This window comes from Phymastichus coffea, unplaced genomic scaffold (genome assembly GCF_024137745.1).
Source record: "Phymastichus coffea isolate CEN01 unplaced genomic scaffold, Cenicafe_Pcof_1.1 PCOF00065, whole genome shotgun sequence".
NCBI classification, from domain to species: domain Eukaryota; kingdom Metazoa; phylum Arthropoda; class Insecta; order Hymenoptera; family Eulophidae; genus Phymastichus; species Phymastichus coffea.
In genome coordinates, this window is record NW_026706876.1 from 921,416 (window position 1) to 942,464 (window position 21,049).

The 21,049-nt window shown below is 34.8% G+C and overlaps 1 protein-coding gene across 1 annotated transcript; it reads right to left on the reverse strand.

The window, feature by feature from the left end:
• Positions 1 to 10,857: 10,857 nt before the first annotated feature.
• Positions 10,858 to 21,049, reverse strand: LOC131667346 (elongation of very long chain fatty acids protein 1-like). The gene is made up of 7 exons (XM_058940689.1): positions 20,589 to 21,049; positions 18,712 to 18,760; positions 15,646 to 15,836; positions 15,296 to 15,376; positions 14,836 to 14,998; positions 14,522 to 14,661; positions 10,858 to 13,340 (listed from the first exon to the last, which is right to left on the reverse strand). Exons 2-7 carry the CDS (start codon positions 18,755 to 18,757, stop codon positions 13,176 to 13,178), a joined length of 786 nt encoding a protein of 261 aa, XP_058796672.1. The 5' UTR covers positions 18,758 to 18,760; positions 20,589 to 21,049; the 3' UTR covers positions 10,858 to 13,175.

A 21,049-nucleotide genomic window follows, 5' to 3' on the forward strand; every position in this document is an offset into this window, starting at 1 on the left:
ATTTTATTCAGAACAATTCGATCTTCAAAACGAAACACCTATAGCCTTTAGCAAGTATTGCAAAGTTTCTTCGAATGACATGGTTTAGTCACTGAGATAAGGAAATAAGTACAACCAGTGACAGTATCAATTAACATAAAATCCTTCAGTATCGATGCCATTATCTTAAACTCAATCATTACCATCCACTTACAAGTCTCGTGGGCGTATGCGTACGTTGGATTCACGCGCAGCAAATAGCTGTCCGTTATTGCAATAGTCAGTGGAGATCCAAGCTCTATAATTGTCGTAGAATCGTAGGACATCAGTTTACTAGAGAATAGGTTTCTCGTAGAAGCAACGGCAGCAGCAGTAGCCAGTCACCAGGGTCTTTTTACCCGATTTTTCGATCGCCCGGAGAATTTACTTTCAGTGACTTAAATGGCTAGTCTCGAGGGGGTTAACAGATAGCAGTTACCTCTTGGAGCTTGCGCTGCGAGTTCTTCTTGCTTTCGTGTCGTTTACCTTCACATCTCTCTCTCTCTCTCTCTCTCTCTCTCTCTCTCTCTCTCTCTCTCTCTCTCTCTCTCTATCTCGCTTTGCCAATATACAAAAAGAAATGTTGACCATTACACGCTCTATATTGTACGTGCGAGCACTGCCTCTTCGTTTATCTACGATTTTATTTTTCTGAAAAAATAGATTTTCCTCCGATAGTGCTTATCTTTTACTTTTATTGCATATCGTATCTATACATTTCGACCTTGTTTTAAACATTTACCAGTTGTGAAGTATACGTAACTATCTCTCGAGTTAAGTTTGAAAATGTATAATAGTGCAAGCTCGACAAGCTAACTTTCATGACTGACGTTGAGACATTCATAAGTTGGCGTCTGCTTTGTCTCTGAAACATTCAAGATTAATCCAAGATACGTATCCCATTCTGCTTTTTTCTATCCTCGTTGTGCTGTGCCAACGAAATTGCGCGCAGCTTTGCTTCAAAGCATAGAAGAGCTGATGGACTTTCCCTCCCAACTTGAGAAGAAAAGCGTTGGGTTAACGAAAGCCAGCTCTTATCAACGCATCGGCACTGAATAGATACATACACCTACATCTATAGAGCTTCCGGCGGTTTTAGTCGCACATTACACATGGGAGAGAGTGGAGAGGAGCTTGAGGATTCCGAAGCCCCTTGCGCTAGATTGACAGTGTTGCGCTCGCGGCTGACCCGGTTGCCTGCCTGCCTTGCGTCCACCACCGCTACAGCCTCAAAGGGAGATCTGCCCGGAGGTTTCACCTCGCTCTCCCAAGAGACAAACGATCGTCACCCGCTGATAAGACACTATTGCTCATCAAAAAGATCAAAAAGACTACGCTCATTATAGAATACATCAACTGGTTTAACTTGTTCTTATTTTCTTTTTCTCTTTTCTACGACCGCTTTATCTTTAGTTTGAATGGTCAGGTATCCGCGTGAGTTTTGTTTCATGAAAAATCAAGGACAACTTCTCCTTTTCTTTGTAGATCATAACACGGGATGATTTTTATATTGCTCAAGAAATTTGTAAAAAATTGTCGTAGACGCGCGACTGCTCATAACTCATCTTTTATCCTTTGCAAGGTTCGCGTGCGCATCAAGAATGTGTTTACCGACGAGAGCTAAGACCATCGTGTGGTGACATAAATTGTCGTGTGTGGGGGGTAAAGGATGATATTTACGATTTTCAGGAAGGAATATATCTGAGAGGCGATTTTCCGAGGGACAAAGTAAATTATGCCAACGTCTCGATGTGTTTTTCAACTATAGCCTCTTATTCATCGCCGACTTATCGAACTTCCTCGCTACATTCTCTCTCTCTCTCTCTCTCTCTCTCTCTCTCTCTCTCTCTTTCTCTGTTCGAATGCGAGAAGATGATTTGTGTGGTTGTATATCTTTGCATAGTATGTCCTTTTCTCTTTCTTTTGGAAAACTTTCAACGACGATGCTCAAATGATATATCGACTTTTCGCTATGTCCGGCAGCGAACTCTTCCTCGATAACTTCATAATTGGTATTCGATTGCACGCATCTTGAGCTGTTCCATCGATCATCACCATGTACAGAACATACTATTCGTGCTCATGCAATTTTTATTACTTCTGATTTTTTCTCATCTTTCACCCGTAGCCATGAATCTTCGAATACTGAATTCTGAATACTGAATTTTGATTCACTAAGAATTGTGCTACTAATGACTGTTTTTTATGGATTTTTTGATTGTCATTATCACTTTTTTTCACCAAACAAGATTATCTTGGTAACTCACCAGCCCTTTTGGGAAGTCTAAAACTACGACTCAAAATATATTTTTCAAGTGTTATTCGAGAGCCGATAAATGCATTGAGTTGTATCGTACTACATGGATTTTTTCAAACGCGAAGAAAGCATGTTATTCGTAAAATGAATTCGATGCCCAATATTCTTCGAAGGACAAACGAATGAATGTCGAAACATAACTCTTTGTCATAATCCAACGAGCTAACATCAAACAAAGATTCACTCCCACATATGTGGCCCAAATACTCTTGACCCTCTTTCACTTGAAAAGAGACGACGCAGCAGTAGTAAGTTCCTTGCTTGCGACGAGTATACCGTAGCACTGCTACGGTAAACATTCAAGAAGGGAAATTCGTCTGGTAGAACAATAGAACTTTGGCTTAAAAGAAAAGTCATTAGAAAGCTTTCATAAACGTACTGTGAAAGAGTGGCACATGTCAGTTATTCAAAAATCTGCAAGCGAAATCCTAGTATCTTTCTTTTCTAGTCCTCAACCGACTTACGACTCTTTCCTAGCTTTTAAACATGATAAAGAGTTCTCTTTTTCTACATAATGCCGCTCAATCTGATGCAAATGACTCGCTGAAAACTCTCTCTCTCTCTCTCTCTTTCACTGCACTTACTGGAGTTTAAACTACTTTATATTATGAAAGAGTATCTGTGTGTGCTCTTCCCCGCTATTTCTTGAAAGTGATGTTCGTCGTCTGGGCTTTTTCATAGCGTGATATTTATCTAGAAATGAGGATGCACTTGCAAATGATAATCTTTCCGCTCGGTGTTTTAGCGCGCTCCGAGATAATCTTTTGAACGAGGACAAGGCTTTAGCGTGCAGTTGACAGATGTTCTACGATGGCTGAGCGCACTATCTTGAGCACATAATTTTGACGCAGAATGATGAAGTACTCGAATTTCAAAATATTCGCGCGGATAAAGGTATAACATAATGTACGTATTGAAATGCTACAAGTTCTTTTATGTTTTTTCTATTATAAAAGTATCTGTATGCTATCATAGTTAATAAATTACCGATACATAAATAATATTTTATGATTAGTAACGGAGAAAAGAGTATTTGTACATTTATTTTACGTGTGCACTAGACGGTGCAATAATACCTAATACAGACTAATGAGCGCCCAAACAATCACGATGTGCACTCGTTCATTGATTTCAACTTAACTTATTCAATTTAGTCTTTTATATTTTCTTTGGTTGAATTCGTGAATCTGAATTTAATATGATTCTGGAGTAGTGGAGTACGGAGAACCTGGCCAGAAAGGCCCATCACCAATTGGACGAGTGTCTTTTCCAGGGATGACTAATCCACCTACTGGCACACATTTCAGTCGATATGATGCGCACGTTAAACCACGGCAACATTGTTCATGCAGTTGGCACTATAATTAGAGATGCAATGTTTTTTACACGAATTCAGTATCGTACTCCTTTCGATAACAATCACAAAACTCTGTATATACGTACGTAGCCTAGCCAAGGCGAACATTCTTTTTCTTTAGATGGCATTGATTTTGCGCTGGCTACAAAAATGATTGTAATAAGGAATAACGCTAATTTAGCCATTTTAGTTGCTTATCTGTAATAAAAATATGAGTTTTTGAAAAAAATCTTTTTCTATAGATTATTTGATTTTCTTAACAATCACCATTTGATAAACTTTCATTTAATCACACTCAATAATAAAATTTTCAATAGTAGTAATCATTTAAAGTACGCAACATAAACTTTACATAGCATTCCACAAAGAAATATCAAACACGTGTATGATTTTACTTACCTTAATCTTCACTGAAACTGAGAGAACTGATGTAATCTTGAGTGCTCATGCTCATTTATACTGTTTCGTATCCCTGGTAAATACGTTTAAGAGATATTAAAAAATAAGGGGAGGGGTATTGTTCATGTCGGTGATAGATTATTTAGTTAACAATACGTATGCTATACAAAGTAAGCACACGCTGAAAAAAAGGCCGTCTGGTAAGTCCGCCGGAAATCTGCGAATAAATATTTAGATTAGACACCTACTAGTAATCCATCATTCAAAAATGTTATGGATAATGATAAATATAATTTGCACAAAGAAAATTGCGTATTCATTTTGAACTAGTTGACTCAATATAACAAGACTGCTAGACATTCACATTTTATTTTGAATGTTATTCGTTAAGGTACACTTATGAAAGAAATTTCAACTATCTATTTCAGCATGATTCACTTCACTATGGTCAAATAAACAAAAATAGACAAGAAAAAAACCAATTTTTAAGGACAATATTTATGTTCCATGAGTTTAATCGATTACTTAATTGATCATTCATAGAATAATGATTTTTAATATAGTATATAATTAGATTTATTGAACACAAATTATTTTTTGTTTGTCATGTTTGTAAATCATAGTTTATATTATTTATAGAAAACGATCTCTTTCAAATGCGTAATATAAGTATTGCCATAAATTATCTGAGATTAACACAGTCAATTAGACGAAGCACGAAGGTCATTATTTAGTCATATGTTCGCACGTCTTCAAAATGAACAATTGGTTGCACATCATATTGAACTTAATTATAATTTTGAAACATTATTAATATTTCTTTTTGCATGTGAAACAACTAAAATACAATAGGTTTGTTGTCATAATCTTGCAAGACGAGAAAAATTTGAATTTTTGGTATTACTTGCCTGACATATCTTACATAACAAACTATTCGACATTAAAAACCAATGATAGATTATTTCGACATCGATAGTTGAATCGTTTGTTAAAAGAGAACGTAAATAACATCCTATTGCTCTGCTATTTTGTTTAAATGGATTTTATTTTATACCTTAAGCTTTACAAACCGCTAAGTGGTGTTTCACCTTTCTCGTATCAATTAAAACATCTCCTGATGCACTTTGTTTTTTGCACATTGACGTTCCAGTATTTCTTATTTCACAAACTCTTTTATTGCGTTTTCTTTCGTTCATTGACATTTTTATAAATACTTAATAATATAATGTAAGATTTATTTGATGTATATTCTGATTTTACTGAGAGATGGTTGAACTTTAATGGTAAGACGTTAAATGAAGATTGCATAGTTTAGAAGAAGTGATAACATCTCCCTAGTTTTCGTTCGGAGATTCTGATCAGAGGGGTCCATTTCTTATTGGATGAATATCTTCTCCAGGAATAATTAATTAATCCTCCCTTTAGCACACACTTATGTCTGCACTTTAAACTTTATGTACCTTAGCACTATTCACGAATGTTTAACATTAATCAGATCAATCTGGAATCATATTTATTATTCCTTTTAGGCGCTACTGATACGATGCAGATAACAACGATTGCGAAAAAGAACAATACTAATTTGATCGTTTTAAACGAGTATCTGTAATTGTTGATATAACTCTTGGTAAAACGATTACACATTTCGAAAAATTATTGTGATGGATGATTAAGCGTCGATATTATCAACTAATTAAATAAATATAATGGTCTTATTTGATAATGCACCAACCACAGTAATGATTGATTATATCATGTGGTTGACCAAATTCAACTGAATTTGCTACGATTTTTCAACGAAACGAAGAACTGTTAAAATCTGAAATACTTATGCTTATTTATACTACTCGGTGCTCTATATACCTATATGCGTAAGTACTTTCAAATTTTTTTTTCTCATGCACTGAGTGAATAATGATTCAAAGATCAAACAACTGATTACTCGATAAGCAAATCTACTACTGACGTCAGTTAAAGTTGATCAGTCAATTGAACTCTAATTGAAATTAAATAAAAAAACCTTTTTCAAGATCTGAGTGAATTTTCATAGAACAAAATTACAGGAAGTTTAGTTACAAACATCTTTAGAAAAAGAATAAGTAATAACTTTCTCTCTCAAGTGATATCGTACGTACGACATCTCGAGGTCGACGTGCTGTGCGTTCTTATGGACGAAGAAAATACTCGTCGTCGGTGTATTATCAATGACTCCGCGCAACAACTAATTGGCTCGTCCGTTCGTCGGTCCGTCGTCGCTAGCTCCTCGGGGGGCTCGCTGTGTAGCAAATATAGCTGTGCGTGGTATTCTTCGTCGCAAAAACGACTGCTACTCGCCCCATTCTATTTCCCCGGTGCATTCCTTTATGGTCGCCGACGTCAACAACGTATATACATATAAGAAACTGTTTATCGCGTTTATATTATCACTCATGATAAATTGAACCTATGTACACGCGCGAAAAAGTGCGAATATAAAAGAAACGTCGGGCTGTACAGCAAATTAATTTTCCAATACGGCGGAAAAAATCTTATCCGATAGTCGAGAGAAATAATGAAAAAAATAAACAGAAGAAACAAACAAGCAAGATAAATGATTTAACCGAAGGGGAAAGGGTAAAACACAAGAATCTTGGTTTTACGAGAGGAATTAACTCGCGGAATAATCCGCTGAAAAGATTAACGGGCTAACGCGGAAGGGAAAGCCGTAACCTTCGTTGCTGCTGTTCTCTATGTTTTTTTTTTAGTTTATTTGTTCGAAAAAAGTATGCAAGAGAAAAAAGTAGTCGAGCGCAATATCGGTCCCTCGCTATCTGGCGATTTCCACTCGGAGTCACTTAACGCGCATTCGAGTCCACGGGGGTAGAAGAAGATCTGCACCTGTAAAACATTACCGCGCGCTTTCTCTTTGCAGGCGGTGGCCTGTTCGCTTATTATAACGGCATTACGCTTTATTCCCTCTTGAGAGCTGCTAGCGAAATGCGCGTTCTGCGAGCGCGGATATGGCGGCTTTCCTACATCTCCAACTTTTGTCGCTGCTGCTTCTCTCTCTCTCTCTCTCTCTCTCTCTCTCTCTCTCTCTCTCTCTCTGCTCAGCCACTGAGAAAGTTGCCTTGATAACGAAATTTTCTTTGGCGAAAAAGCGCTCGACTGAACGCTCTCTCCTCTCTCTCTTTCGCTCTTCTCAGTTCGTGTTATCTTGACTGGAATATACAGAAAATTTCATGATTTTTAGACGTCTTCGTTTCTTCGTTTTTTCTCTCTTGCTCTCACTCGCTCTCTTTCTCTCTCTTTATCTTTCTCTTTCTTTCCTATGATAACATATGGTGACGAAAAAAAATTTGTAGATTCAATATTATTTGAAGGAAAATTTTTACAAGTAATTGTTCAAGTTTTATCTCTCTTCAAACCTTTACTTACTAAATCAAAAACCTTAATCGACTTTTGTCTTGTTTAATTGATTTAATAATATTAAGTGAAACTCCCGTAAAAACTTTTGTGGATATACCGTGTAGAGCAAGAATTTTTTCACGAGCTTTAAAGCGTAATTGGTGGCACCTCTGAATTTACTGCAAACAAAGGTAGGCAGGTTAATCCATGGTAATCTGGTTACTATTGGAAGCGATGCGGGGCCCTTTGCTAAAAAACTCGAAACGTCAGTGCTTTTAAAGCTGTTACGCGTTGAACTGGCGATATTTAAATTAGATTTCCGTCTAGTTTCGGTTCTTTTTCCTTGCTCTTTGCTAAGTCTCCTTTCTCTTTTGGCTTTTCTTACAATTTGATACTACTGACTTACATTTCGATGAGTGTTTTTACGAAAATTGTACAATCTTTATATATTCTTTTAGAAAATTCTCTTTATATCTTATAAAAATATTTCATAAGAATGTTAATACATACTTATATAAGTAAAACTATATTGAATTAATCATGGGCATTTGTTAGCATAAATTGATTATATTTCATTATCATATTCATACTATCCTTGGCAATCTCATTGCCATAAATAAGAAAGCAGATACTACTTGCAAAATTCCATGGGAGAAACTTGAACAAAGTACAAAGATCTATTCAACAAGGCACGTAATTGTCTCTAAAGTTGGTTGAGAAATTAAATTAAATTTAAATTAAGCTCAATTAATTGAGCGGCTCTGGACAACTTTACCCTTCTCGACACCCGGCGACAAAAGCTAACAGACCTAATCTCTTTTAAATTAGTATTCCATCAGAAACAGCGTTCCGAACACACAATGGCCAGCCAGAAATATTAAATTCCAGTGGCAGAGAAACATTTCCTTAAAATGTTCCTCGACAGTACGGGGAGTGAGGAGGTGAGGTGGACCACTATTTACAACCGGCATAAACTCAACGTAGACTCCATTACCGCAGCGTTTTCGCTACCCCTTGGGTTTTCAGCCGTATATACACGGACATACACAACACACACGCATGCGCGTCTGCGCATATATGCACCACAACATATGCACGCGAAATTTCATGGGGGATTAGTTCTTTGCCACTGCAGGCTATTGCACGACTATATTGCACCCCGTGAGCGCGAGGCTGTAAAAGTGCAGTGTTTGATAACTTTACGATATTTGCAACAACGTGCACAGGAGAAAAATAGAGAAAGAACTCTTTCATTTGCACGATTGTTTTCGATATGTGTGATTGCGAACGACGTAGTAATCTTTTCTTCTTTTTAAAGTGTTTCGTAGGACGTGCTGATCATTTGACAATGCGAAATAATCGACTTATATAAGATCTCTGCTATCTGTTGGAGTAACAGATATTAACTGATTTAGGTTATCACTAACTGGTTGTTTTTGCAATTTCAGTAGCTTATCGGAAATCATTTTTCTGTCTGGATTAGACGATTTCGTAGTGTAAACTATTAAAACAAACGTTCTAAGATAGCTGAGATCACGTGAAAGAATTCACAATTGATTAATTTATCTTTCAAGATACCTATTCTGTTAAGTAAAGACTAATTACAGTAAATCGTTGAAACGCTTAAAATTCAAATGACTATATATATTTATATGATGTCGTTAACATCTTTTCAATGTCCTAGAATTCACCTGTTTTTTTCGCTGAGCCGATGTGTGCTTGTAAATTTTCAATATTGAATGTGGTTCTTGTCTATCTTTCCTAGGTTAATTATTTATCAACAGTATTTATACTTGTGCGCGATGTCTTACCAGCCACCGTGAAAAAGATATGAATTAAAGTTTTCCTCGTATAAATTATTCGCGGCTGAAATACATTCGTTATTCGCATCGAGCTTGCTAATATCGGAAATCTATCTACTTTCACCAAGTTTCCTAGAATACGACGTTATTTATTAATTTGAAAGAGATGCTGAAAAACTCGTCCATAAATATAGGTCCGCAGTGGAAAGTTTACTTTTGTGAGTTTGAGAGCTACTAAAAAGAGAGCGAGAGGGAGAAAACTACCAAACGCGCGTACACACACACACACAGCACACATTCGATGAGAGAACACAAGACAACTACAATTTCAGTAGGGAGAAATGTGCCGCGATATATATATATATATATATATATATATATATATATATATATATATATATATATATATATATATAACGCGCGCGCGCGCACACACACACACACACACACACACAAGCGCGCGCACACATCTCACACAGTCGATCTGTGCATGTGTAGGAATACACCAGACGTCTGCGATATTTAAGCAAGCAATTACAGTTCGTATCGTCTGCACGTGCAGCTAAGCGTATTGCATATGTGCATGGGTTAGTCGCATCGACGGCGACACCGTGCCTCGTTTGTAAAAATTGTTTGGCAAGCACCTGTGAGAAAAATCAAAGATACGGAGAGGAGTATAGGTTGCAATTAGAATTTCCAAGCTAGAGAGAGATGAAAAAAAAAATAAATGAGATCCAAGCACCACCTGCCAACATGAAATTCCAAAGCGCGACACTCTAGCTTTCAACAATTTGCGTTCTCTCTCTCCCTCTCTTATTTCACTATTTGCGAGGATTCTGTCGCGCGCACGCGCGTTCGTGTATTTTTTTCGTCTTTTACGCACGCGTGCGCGCGTGTATGTGTTATTGAGCTTGGAAAGGCGGAAAAATTTACATCCAGCGTGCCCGGGATTTTTCCGGGTTTTTATCTTTTGAGAGGATAGTAGGAGAGTCCTTTATTAATTTTTTACTCTGTGAATTCAATTGGATTTGCAGATATTGCGTCGTTGTTTAGAACTTCTTTTTCATACTCTTGAAAGCTCTGTAATTAAATTCTTTCAGTTAATTTACTACAAGCTCGGTATCTAGTTTTCTCTTTTAATTCTTGTAAAAATATCAAACCTATTTAAATATTTTTTTTTAATTTTCGCTAATTTAAAGTGTACAGTATTATACTTACTAACTAATTTAGTTGTTGCTTTTAACATCATCAGATAACTCTTTGCTTTTATAAATGTCTAACTTTATGGCTCCAATTTGAAAAATATATTTCATGTAGTGCAAAAATTAAAATAAAAAAGAAGCATATCTATCAAACGACATGTATCAATCGATAAAAATGTATTTTTACGGTAGGTTAAATAAATAACGAAACAATTAAATGATTTATTCGATTGAATAACCAAATCTTCCAACATCTACCTTACATATTACATACATAATCAATAATATCTTAAGTCCTATTTTATAAGAATAATAAATAAACATTTTTCCCGGTAGTCATTGTCTTAAATATTTAAATAATAACGTCGTGCCGTGGGCAAAAGATTTAATTGTGAGCACTAGTGAGAAACTAAAAGACATTTATTTTTTTAATTCTTAAATAGTCGACAAAACTAGAAATTATTTTCTATTTAAAGAATTTATTTTTTAACTACGTCTTCCATATGATACATGCATTTGTATTTTTCGATTGATAATAGAAATGTATTTATTGCAAATAATATGTGCCTGTTATATTTATTGTAGCTTCGTTATTTTCGTAACACATATTTTGAAGAAAAATTATTTATCTCCATGGTCCGATATTCCAAATACATGTTAATATCTAAAGTATACTACAAAAACATTAATTTAACATTAATTCTTTACAAAAATTTACAATACAAATAAACTTACAAACTATCTGTTTTTTTATTTAATTTTTTTCTTTTATAATGAGCAATAATAGTATACTAATACTGAGTCATGATAGACGACTATTAAAATAACTGATTTATTATGTTTCAAAGATAGTCTACTGTTATTGTGTCAGACTAGTATAGATGCACCGAAAAAATTCTTGTAAACCCATCAAATAAATATCAATGATTGATTGAACATACACTCACCTAACTTACCTTATAAAAATTTTATGATAACAGTCTGTCGTAGGCACGTGGTGTATTATATAGATATAATCGAAAAAGCGTCCGAATATATGTGTGCTTTATTTGTAATATTCATATCTCTTTATATTAATATATTGATAGTAAAATATCACGTCAAACAATTTCAATCTCAAAATTTTAATGAAGCCTCGTTTTAGTGTGTTAAATTTGTAATTTGTGGAAAGTACGTTATACGTATAGTTGTAAAATAGAAAAGTCTTAAGTATATTCACATTATGACATAAAAAGCAAAGCTCACTATAATGCAACTGCGCGCACGTTATGAATTGCATCAAAGTACCACTATATCACCAAACAATTGTTAGAATTCTTTTTTATACATACGTACATTCTATGGATAAATTGAAAAGTCATGTTTTAACATTGAATAATACAAAAGAGAAAATTATAAACAACATTTCAATATACGTTTTGTAGAGGAAAATAAATTTTTGAAGTATTTAACGATATATAATCATTTTACAAAGCTAAAATAATGTTGTTAAACAAGCATCAACAATGACATAATCTCACGTGAAAAGAAAATTCAACTGCAACATAAATATATAATTAGCAACAGTCCTTATCACGCAATGTATCAAATACTATGTCTTCACCTTACGAATAAAGCAATAACACCATCGCAAGAAAAATAGTAAAATGATATTACAGCACTTGACTATATAAGTGCGAGAATAAAATGTTTGCGTGGATATAAAAAGGCACATGATAGTAGTTTTTAAAAAGACATAACATGCTCGCATGTATATAAATGACGTTGGTGTTAATAAAGTCTTATCGGCGTGCAGCCATGCGTGTCGACTTAAAGCCAGCGACACACTAATCCACCATGTTAATTTTGCAAGCCACGCGCGGCTTCTGCAGCACTGTACAAGCGCGCATACACACACCCACACACACACACACACACACGCACACATGCAGAGAACCACACATATCTAAACACATTTGCTACTCCTGCGTGTGTGTGCGCGCGTGTGCGTGCGTGTGTGTGTATAACGAGTGAGTGAGATAGAGGCAAAAGAGGAAAAGAGGGGACGCCATGACCAGTAATGAAGCTGTGTATGTGAGAGGAAATAAGACAGAGAGAAAAGCGGCGGCAGTGACTTCGCGGCAAACGTTGGTCCCGCGACGATGTTTGCACGTTAATTGCCAACCCCTTGTGGAAAGAAGTGATTTAGTAACTCTCTCTCTCTCTCTCCCTCTCTCTTGTACGTGCGTTTATATATATACACATACACACGTACGTACGTACGTACGTGTGTATATAGAACATCTTATCTTTCAAATAAATGTTAACTACAACGCTTTGATATTCGCACGAGAAAAACATGTATTTGAGGATATCTTAATGAAATATATTAAAACAGAAAGAGAGAGAGAGAGAGAGAGAGAGAGAGAGAGAGAGAGAGAGAGAGAGAGAGAGAGAGAGAGAGAGAGAGTACATTCAAAGATTTACTTATTTTTTTAACAAGCTATAGATGTTTCTTTTTTTTACGAAAGTACAAAAATGTGCCAAAAACGGTGAATTGCGCTTGTGACATTTGCGTGATTTCACTTCGTTGATTAGATATACAGAATTAAATGTTTCTCATTTGTTGTTCTTTTCATTCCTTGTAGTATTAATTTGTGGCACTTTTATAACTTCCACTTAGTTTTTCGCGGAATCATGGTGGAATTTTCCGATTAAATAGTTTTCTTTGTGAGATAAGCCTTCTTATAAAAGTCCCAAAACAAGTAGAATATGATGAGAACGTTGGCCATGTAGATATAAGCTAGAGGCTTCTTTCTTGGTTCACATGATGGCAGTAGTGCTTGGGATGTATGGATTACCATTATTACGAATTGAACCTACAATATTTATTATTAAAATTAATTATTAATATAATAATAAAGACTTTTTATGTAAATTAAGAATTTACATTTAGATAAACAAAAATCTATAAGATAAATAGTAAAAATTTAACGATATTGATTTTTCCGATACATACTTATTTTACATTGATTTTCAGAGCGCATATAGCGATGAAAAGGAAATGGCACATAAATAGATACATAGCATCAAATGGTAAACATTTAATATTCACGCAAAATATATGCATAAAGAATACGGTGATGAGTTTCAACAATAATATTTTTCTCGAAGAATCTGCTATTGATCAAAAAAAGGAAGAAAACAAATGATTTGACTAGTGGTCTAGTTTCGCGTACCGTGAGATGAAGCGCCACAAATACATCTCTTTCTTGCTTGAGTGCAACGATGAAAAGTAAGTCGGGGCGAAAGAGAGAAAGAGAGCTTTCCAAGCTTTGCATTCTCACGGAAGATTTGAATTAAGCGACCATGTAATCCAGCGTTTCAAATCTCATCATCGACACTCGAAGCTACCGCGAGTTAGTCGCTGTCTTGCGACAAGAACTAACCAAGAAGCAGCGCGGTACACAGGCACAGAAAGTAAGAGAGAGAGAGAGAGAGAGAGGAAAGAGCGTAAGCGGATAAAGTCGAAGTGGAGGAAAACTGTCGAGAGCGCTCGCGGAGTAAGCAAAGGTGAGAAAATCTCGGTTCATCGATTCGCTCGGCCGCTTTTAAATCTGTCTCTCATAGTCCCTTGCCTACGGCTCACTGCTTTCTTGCTTGCTTGCTTGCTCACAGCGCCGGAGAGCAGAGAGACGCTTTGCCCAGCGTGACGTACTTCCTCCTGGCTAGTACGCGCAAAATTAAACGAGCGCTATTACCGTAACCCTATAAATCGTCGTTTGCCCTTCGATATTGCCGGAAATAAAAGATTCCAACCAAACGCTCCCAGCCGGATTATTTGATTAAAAAAGTGCGCCATGGCACCCTCGACAACCACGACGGTATCTCGACACACGTTCCCACTAAACCTAACACTACACCAATGTACGATATTTATACCGTCTGCGCACATCCACTGACCGCAAGAGAAAAGAATCACTTGGTTTGAATAGTACATGTCAATGTGCTTGATGGCGATTCTACAATTGTCGTTCGATACAGTACAAAAGAATCCTACCAGCTGTAGCATCGTCAAGTAAGGCTTGTATGGTGCTAGCTTCCTTTGTATCCTCGGTCCCAAACATGCAAGGAGGTAGTATGTGTACATTATCACGTGTACCAGACAATTCGGCATCATTATGAAAGTCCACATACCGCCTGCAACGCGTATAAATAATTCCATTGAATATATTAATCGCATAAAAGAGCAGTTATTTGATTTTCAAATTAATGCCATATTTTCAATTCCAGTATAGAACATTCACGGTCGACTGAATAATATTTTTAATTTGCAGCGCGGCTGCATTTATTATAGCAAGGATGACTGGGCACCTGGAGCGTATTTGCAGGCTATCCAAGCAAGAGCAACGGTAGTGACGTGATGATAAATGTGCAGGAATGAGCACTGATTGTATTTCTTCCTCAGGACGAAAATAACGGTGTCACCGAGTTCAGCAATTTTCAACAACATTATCCACCATACCCATCTTGCCATCTGCAAAATCGCGTTGGTACGTTTGTTATAGAAATCATTTAGCATTTTCAAAATCTATTGCTGAAAAAATTGTTACAATATTCAAAATTTACTTTATAGCTTGAAAATTGTTATTCAATGAATATAGAACTCCTCTTGAAAGATCCTCTGGTAATCAATAAATCAATCACGCAAACAAGGTAAAACCATATAAGGACAGCATTATATATTGTAGTATCACCTTCATCCCAACGTAGGTAAGAAATGTGCGAATTAAAGGATTTAATATACGTTCTTTAAAAAAATTATTATACTTACACTTATGGCATCTAGATTTAGAGAATAATCTACAGGCTCGCACCCCCATGATAATTTAGTTGTGAAACCAGATGTTAAAAGCTAAAAAATTCATAACTATGTCAATAGATTCAATTCTGCTTTTTTCGATTAATTGATTCTTTAATACGTTTATCATTTCAAGGAGAAACATTAACTCATTAATAATATAATATCTTAATTATTTAGCTTACTGTTTGAAAGAATTCACTACGGGTTAAAATCAATGATATCTTCACTACATTATACATTTATGTTTTCGATTCGTCTAAAGGATAAACCTGAATATTTAATGTTTTTTAAGAATTGAAAATTATAATATGTGCACTTACCCCGTAAAAAACTGCAGCGCTGCAGATGGCGATAGCAACATTGTAACCTATCATAAATTTATAAAGATTATATGGTTGACGATCTCGCAAGTACCTTGGACCCACGTGCAATACGAAAAGTAGATAAGCTAGTAGAATTATCAACACTGGAAATGGGTTAGCCATCATTGGCCAATCAACCACCCGTGGATCTATAAATAAAATAAATCATTTACTTCATGTTTTTATTAAAGTAACATCATGAAACAATAAGATTCTAGTATATGCATATATATATACACATACATTTATTCTGTAGGTATGTATGTTTGTATGTGTATCTGTGTGAACTATAAAAACAACAAATATTTTCACAATTGTCTAATTTTTATTGATTTGTAAAAACTAGACTGTCGACATTTCTTTTGTTTTTGTTAAGTACTAAAAACAGTCCTATATTAAAATACTAACATGGTTACTGTCGTACGACATACTGGAGATCAAGGTTTTCAGTTCTTTTAATTTAATTAATTGATAAAATGAAAAAATTTGGCCAATTTAATTGTCGACAAAGTTATTAAAATTCTTATAACTGCTTTTCAAGCAATGAATGTATTACACGTTTATAATAATTACTATTTCGTTACTTCTATTATCATAATTTAATTATATTATATATACTTTGAACTAGTTAGGAAAAAATATATGAAAGATAATTTTTTCAATCCTTTCCTTTTTTTCAAAATTGTAAACATTTATTTGCAATGCAGAGGTAGAAAAATATTTGTATTTAAGACAACTTATATAAGACCAAGTTTGAAATTAAGATATCTCTACATATTTATTAAAACAACAAAATAATTATAATAAACAGAAAAATGTATCTTTCTAATTTCACCTCGAGCAAGCATAAAATAAATAAATACCTCAATAAATTAATGTAATAGCATTGCATTAAATTGATTTCAAATCTTACAGTTTATCCGTTTTCTTAAAATAATTTTAAAAAATGTTTGATCTGTCACAACATTGAGCTATTATCTGTTTTTAATTGTTTATAATCATTATTCTGCATTATCTATTATTCTGCATTAACTTAATTTATTATATCTAATCGTAAGCAATTTTAATTTGTAATTTTATGGTATTCATAATTACCTATAATTAATTTTAATATATCAATCTTTCATAAATTACACATATCGATAAAAATATACTGTCGAAATTTGCTAAAAGATATAAAAATAGGCATAATTGACTTTATACTGACTGTTGCGGACTTTCAGTGGAAATAGGAGTCGGTGTTTGTTTATATATATTGATTTAATACCAAATAGTTTATGTAATATATTATTAATTTTATGTAATGATAAAATTAAAAGACAAAAATAAAAATAAATTAACATTTGAGACTAAACGAAAGAAATTTCATTTAATTACTTTACCGTAGTGGACTCTCTCAAAGCGACCAAAAAATTCATATAGAGAAAAAAAATATTATTTTTATCAAAATTTCATAAATTGACTGCATTTATTTAGATAAATCCCTGTTTCCAACAACTGATACAACAGATAATGCCGGCTCATGACTATTTGCGATTACAATGTAAATAATGAAAAAATTTTGTAGCTGTATTTCAAACTTTTCCAACAAATTCTGACGCACAGTGCTTAAAAACATTTGGTTACCGTAAACTTTCAATTTTCATGCAAATGATTGTCAAATAACTAGCGAGGTAATCTCACAATACACTTAACCACATTGATTACTATATAAATGAAGTATTCTTCATACAGTCCAATATTTGTAAGAACCGTTACTTCACGAAGCTAACTAAATCCATTTTACATGTCAAGCAATATATAATTTGCATATGTTAGCTAATAAATAATGAGTTATGTAAATGTATAGTTTTTTAATGATTTTTTCCTGTACTATGCAGAAGTTTTCCTTTGTTAATTTACCGCACTTGCAAGCTGTAATGTGTAAATTACAGTATGACATCGCAGTTTTAAGACGAAGCTTCCAACCGGTGAGATTAAGAAAAAATAAGTGCACAACGAAATTTTAGAGTACTGTAAGTAAAACAGATCTACATCCACTTATTTCTTTCATTAGTATTTAATCGCTGCATTAAGAGTAAAAGAAAATCTTATTAATAGGATATCGCATTTCTATAATTGTTCGATAATTTCCTAAATTCGTGGCCAATAATATAATTGAGCAGATTTTTTTAAATTAATTCACATTCAGTTTGTGTTCAATGTCAATAGTCTAGCAACTAAGATTTGAAATAAAAAAAAGTTAAAGTAAAGACAAAAACTTGTCGGCAATGAAGCAATGCACGCACATAAATTTGTCTAATGGACATTGATTAAAATGATTTTGTTATTTTCTCAAAACTTCTAACAAAAATTATATAAAATGATTATTTACAAATTACACGTGAAGCGTCGAATAAAAATAAAGATACTATGATTCAACCAAATTATTATAAAGAAATAAAAATAATGCAAAAATTTAATTTATTAATTCTTCATAGCTTTTCAAAGCTTTTCACATAGCTAAAAACTCCATTTATTTTTATTGTTTTTGTTACTTCAAATAACAAAATCAAGACGTTTAAGAGTGAAGTAATTCACTGTTTGGAATTTATTATCGATATAATCTGTCACTACCTCGGTGCATCAGTCAGTTAATTGCTCTCATCGGACCTATACCATTTAACGATCATTTACAAAGTAATTTAGATACAATAGCTGTCTAATATTAGTCAATTAATGAATGAATTAAAAATATATATTATAATCATCTGAATATATATTAGGGTAAAAAGAGAGGCTTTAAAAATATCCAAAATCCATTAGCAAATTGAAATCCATAAATAATCACGGTTCGATCGCGTGATAACTAAAATATCCAAAGTAGAATTTATTTAATTTGTGGCATACACGCATATGGTACAAAAGAGCATTCTAAACGTCAATAATCGTTAAATAGAGGTATGTATCGATGAGAGAGAGAGAGAGAGAGAGAGAGAGAGAGAAAGTCATTTAAAATCTCATTGCTCAATAGCTATAACTCACCTGATATTTCCTCCATGAGGTAGTGATACGCCTCCAGAGGCCCCATATCCTGTCGATCAGAAGAGACAAAAATAAATACGCACGGGCACACATACACGCGGCAGACGAGTAGCGGACCGTTGGGATCGACGAAGCCAGAAAGTTAAAAAAAAAGAATAGTCAAAATGACGTATAAAAAACCAGAGTGAAGAGCGAGAGAGAGAGAGACGTGCACATGGATGTGGGTCGTCGGGGGAATGGATTTCACAGTAAGCAAGTGTACGCGTAATGTGCACATGGAGCGAGTGAGCGCGAAAGAGAAGAGTGGAATCGGAGTTGACCCCTCGTCGGATCGTCGTCGTCGAGGGCCGATCGGGGAATGACAAGTTAACGGAAGCTAAAGCAGGTTGCAATCTCATGCGTCATATGGGACTTGGTGATGAGGAGAACCAATGTGTAGGTGCAGTCGAACGTGCTTCATGCTGAAAGACCAACACATTTGTAATGTACAAATAGTCCCGCGCGTGCTCTCTTAACTCCTGCATACATACATGTACCTTACTTTGTTTTGTGCCATTTGACTACTTTTTTCACTGCGCTACAAATAAAAATTACGCCTAATTATCTACTCTACGGTTATCTAAGATCATTTTACAAACCAGCCCACGGTGTTCAAGTTAATTAATTGTAATTTTCATGTACACGTGTGCACACCTGAATTTAAATATTATAATTATCAAACCATGTTATTATTAAGCAATTTTAATTTAAAATTGTTTATTGTAGCGTGAGAGGTTTTTTTATAAAAGGTGCTTGTGGTGGTAATTATGCACCTTTTCAAAAGAATGTTATACATATTTTCATTAAAAAATGGTATCAAAGTAATTAAAATACATATTTTTGATTATAATAACGCTTCAAACGATTATTAACTGATCTTTACACAAGAAAAGTGAATAAGTCACTTGTCTTCGTAAATGTTTTGTAACAGATGGACTAGAAATTTTAATTCACCTATCTCGTATTTTTGGAATTTCGATCTTGGCAAGCATCGAGCACGCAGGGTTCAACTTTAATTTTACTGATTTCGATTAGGCTTTACTTTTGTACTTTGCCCTACATGCAAACTTTCGTCTACCTAAAAATAACGTTAATATTGACTATATTTTAGTAAACTCGAATGGATAAGTAGAATAGCTGACTACGAGGAATTACGGAAGTTACATCAGATTATGTTTTAACAACGTCATGCATTTACTCGCTGTCGTATAATTTTATAAGAATTAGAGAAATAGAATAGGTACATGTACAGGCGGACTATCATTAAAATTTCAAATCTGCGATGCAAAGCCACGCACACTTCAGAAATGCTATAGCGAATGAGCTCAACGTAAGAATTACGTCTATGGTTAAAAAGGTTGTGCAACGTTGATTTTCATTTGTAGCCATTAAAGTTTGATTTTCAATCAGCATGTCGCAAGTTTCGCGACTGTGAATTTCGTAACTTTTATATACGCCAGATGCAAAGCTGAAAAAATAAGCCGATTATAAAAAGTGCTTGATGCAGTTCGCCTCGAAAGTACGTGCATACATGGCGAGGATCCGCGATATCGATTAGCTTTCTTTATTGTTTTGGTGCATATTCAATGTTTTACTATGTATCAGCGAAGCAACAGTGAAATAAACATGTAAAATATTTTTTCTCTCGCGTCATGCGTTAGCAGGTACATTTTTTTCAATGTTAAATCGTCGTAACCGATACGGATGTGCTCTTTAAATCCATTACGTAATACTCGCGAGCCTTTATTACAATATATTGTAAAAAAATATTTACACATCGAACGTAGTAAAAGTCAATTTAAATTCATACGACACGTCAGAATGATAGATGTACTTACCTGTCGTGATGAACATTTAAATTCCTTGAGTTCGTCCAGAATTCAGCCGCTAAAAAGAAGAGCAGTGAAGCGTAAAATAGTTTTGTCTCTCACACTAGTTTTCCTTCTGTTGCTCTATAAATAGGGTTATCTCGTCATCGGAGGACTGTCGATATACGTTATAGTGTAGCAGTTGCGATCGTTAAATTCGATTGGTCGCTGCAAATCAATTTGCGAATGGACGCGCACGCGACAAAGACACAGACAGGCACAGTGAGCAAGTAGGACGATCGCAGCGTCAGCCTCGTAAAGGATTTATTTAGCAGCTAGTATCGAAACGCACACGAGCAATAATAGAATCGACGCTGCAGCAGGTAAGGTTGCTTTGCGACCCAATGTCTTCGCAGGAGCGATGGCAGTCTACTGTTCAAGTTACGTTCATCTGCAGGGCAAGCACCCCCGATTGTTGAGGCTTACTTGCA

Excerpts from the sequence above, each read along its gene's own strand:
- LOC131667346 (XM_058940689.1), bottom strand. The coding sequence starts at position 18,757 with ATGGGGCCTCTGGAGGCGTATCACTACCTCATGGAGGAAATATCAG. Across the intron at positions 14,999-15,295 it reads TAAATCTAGATGCCATAAGT|ATGGCAAGATGGGTATGGTG; the intron begins GTAAGTATAATA and ends GCGATTTTGCAG. Across the intron at positions 14,662-14,835 it reads AGCCTGCAAATACGCTCCAG|GCGGTATGTGGACTTTCATA; the intron begins GTGCCCAGTCAT and ends TACGCGTTGCAG.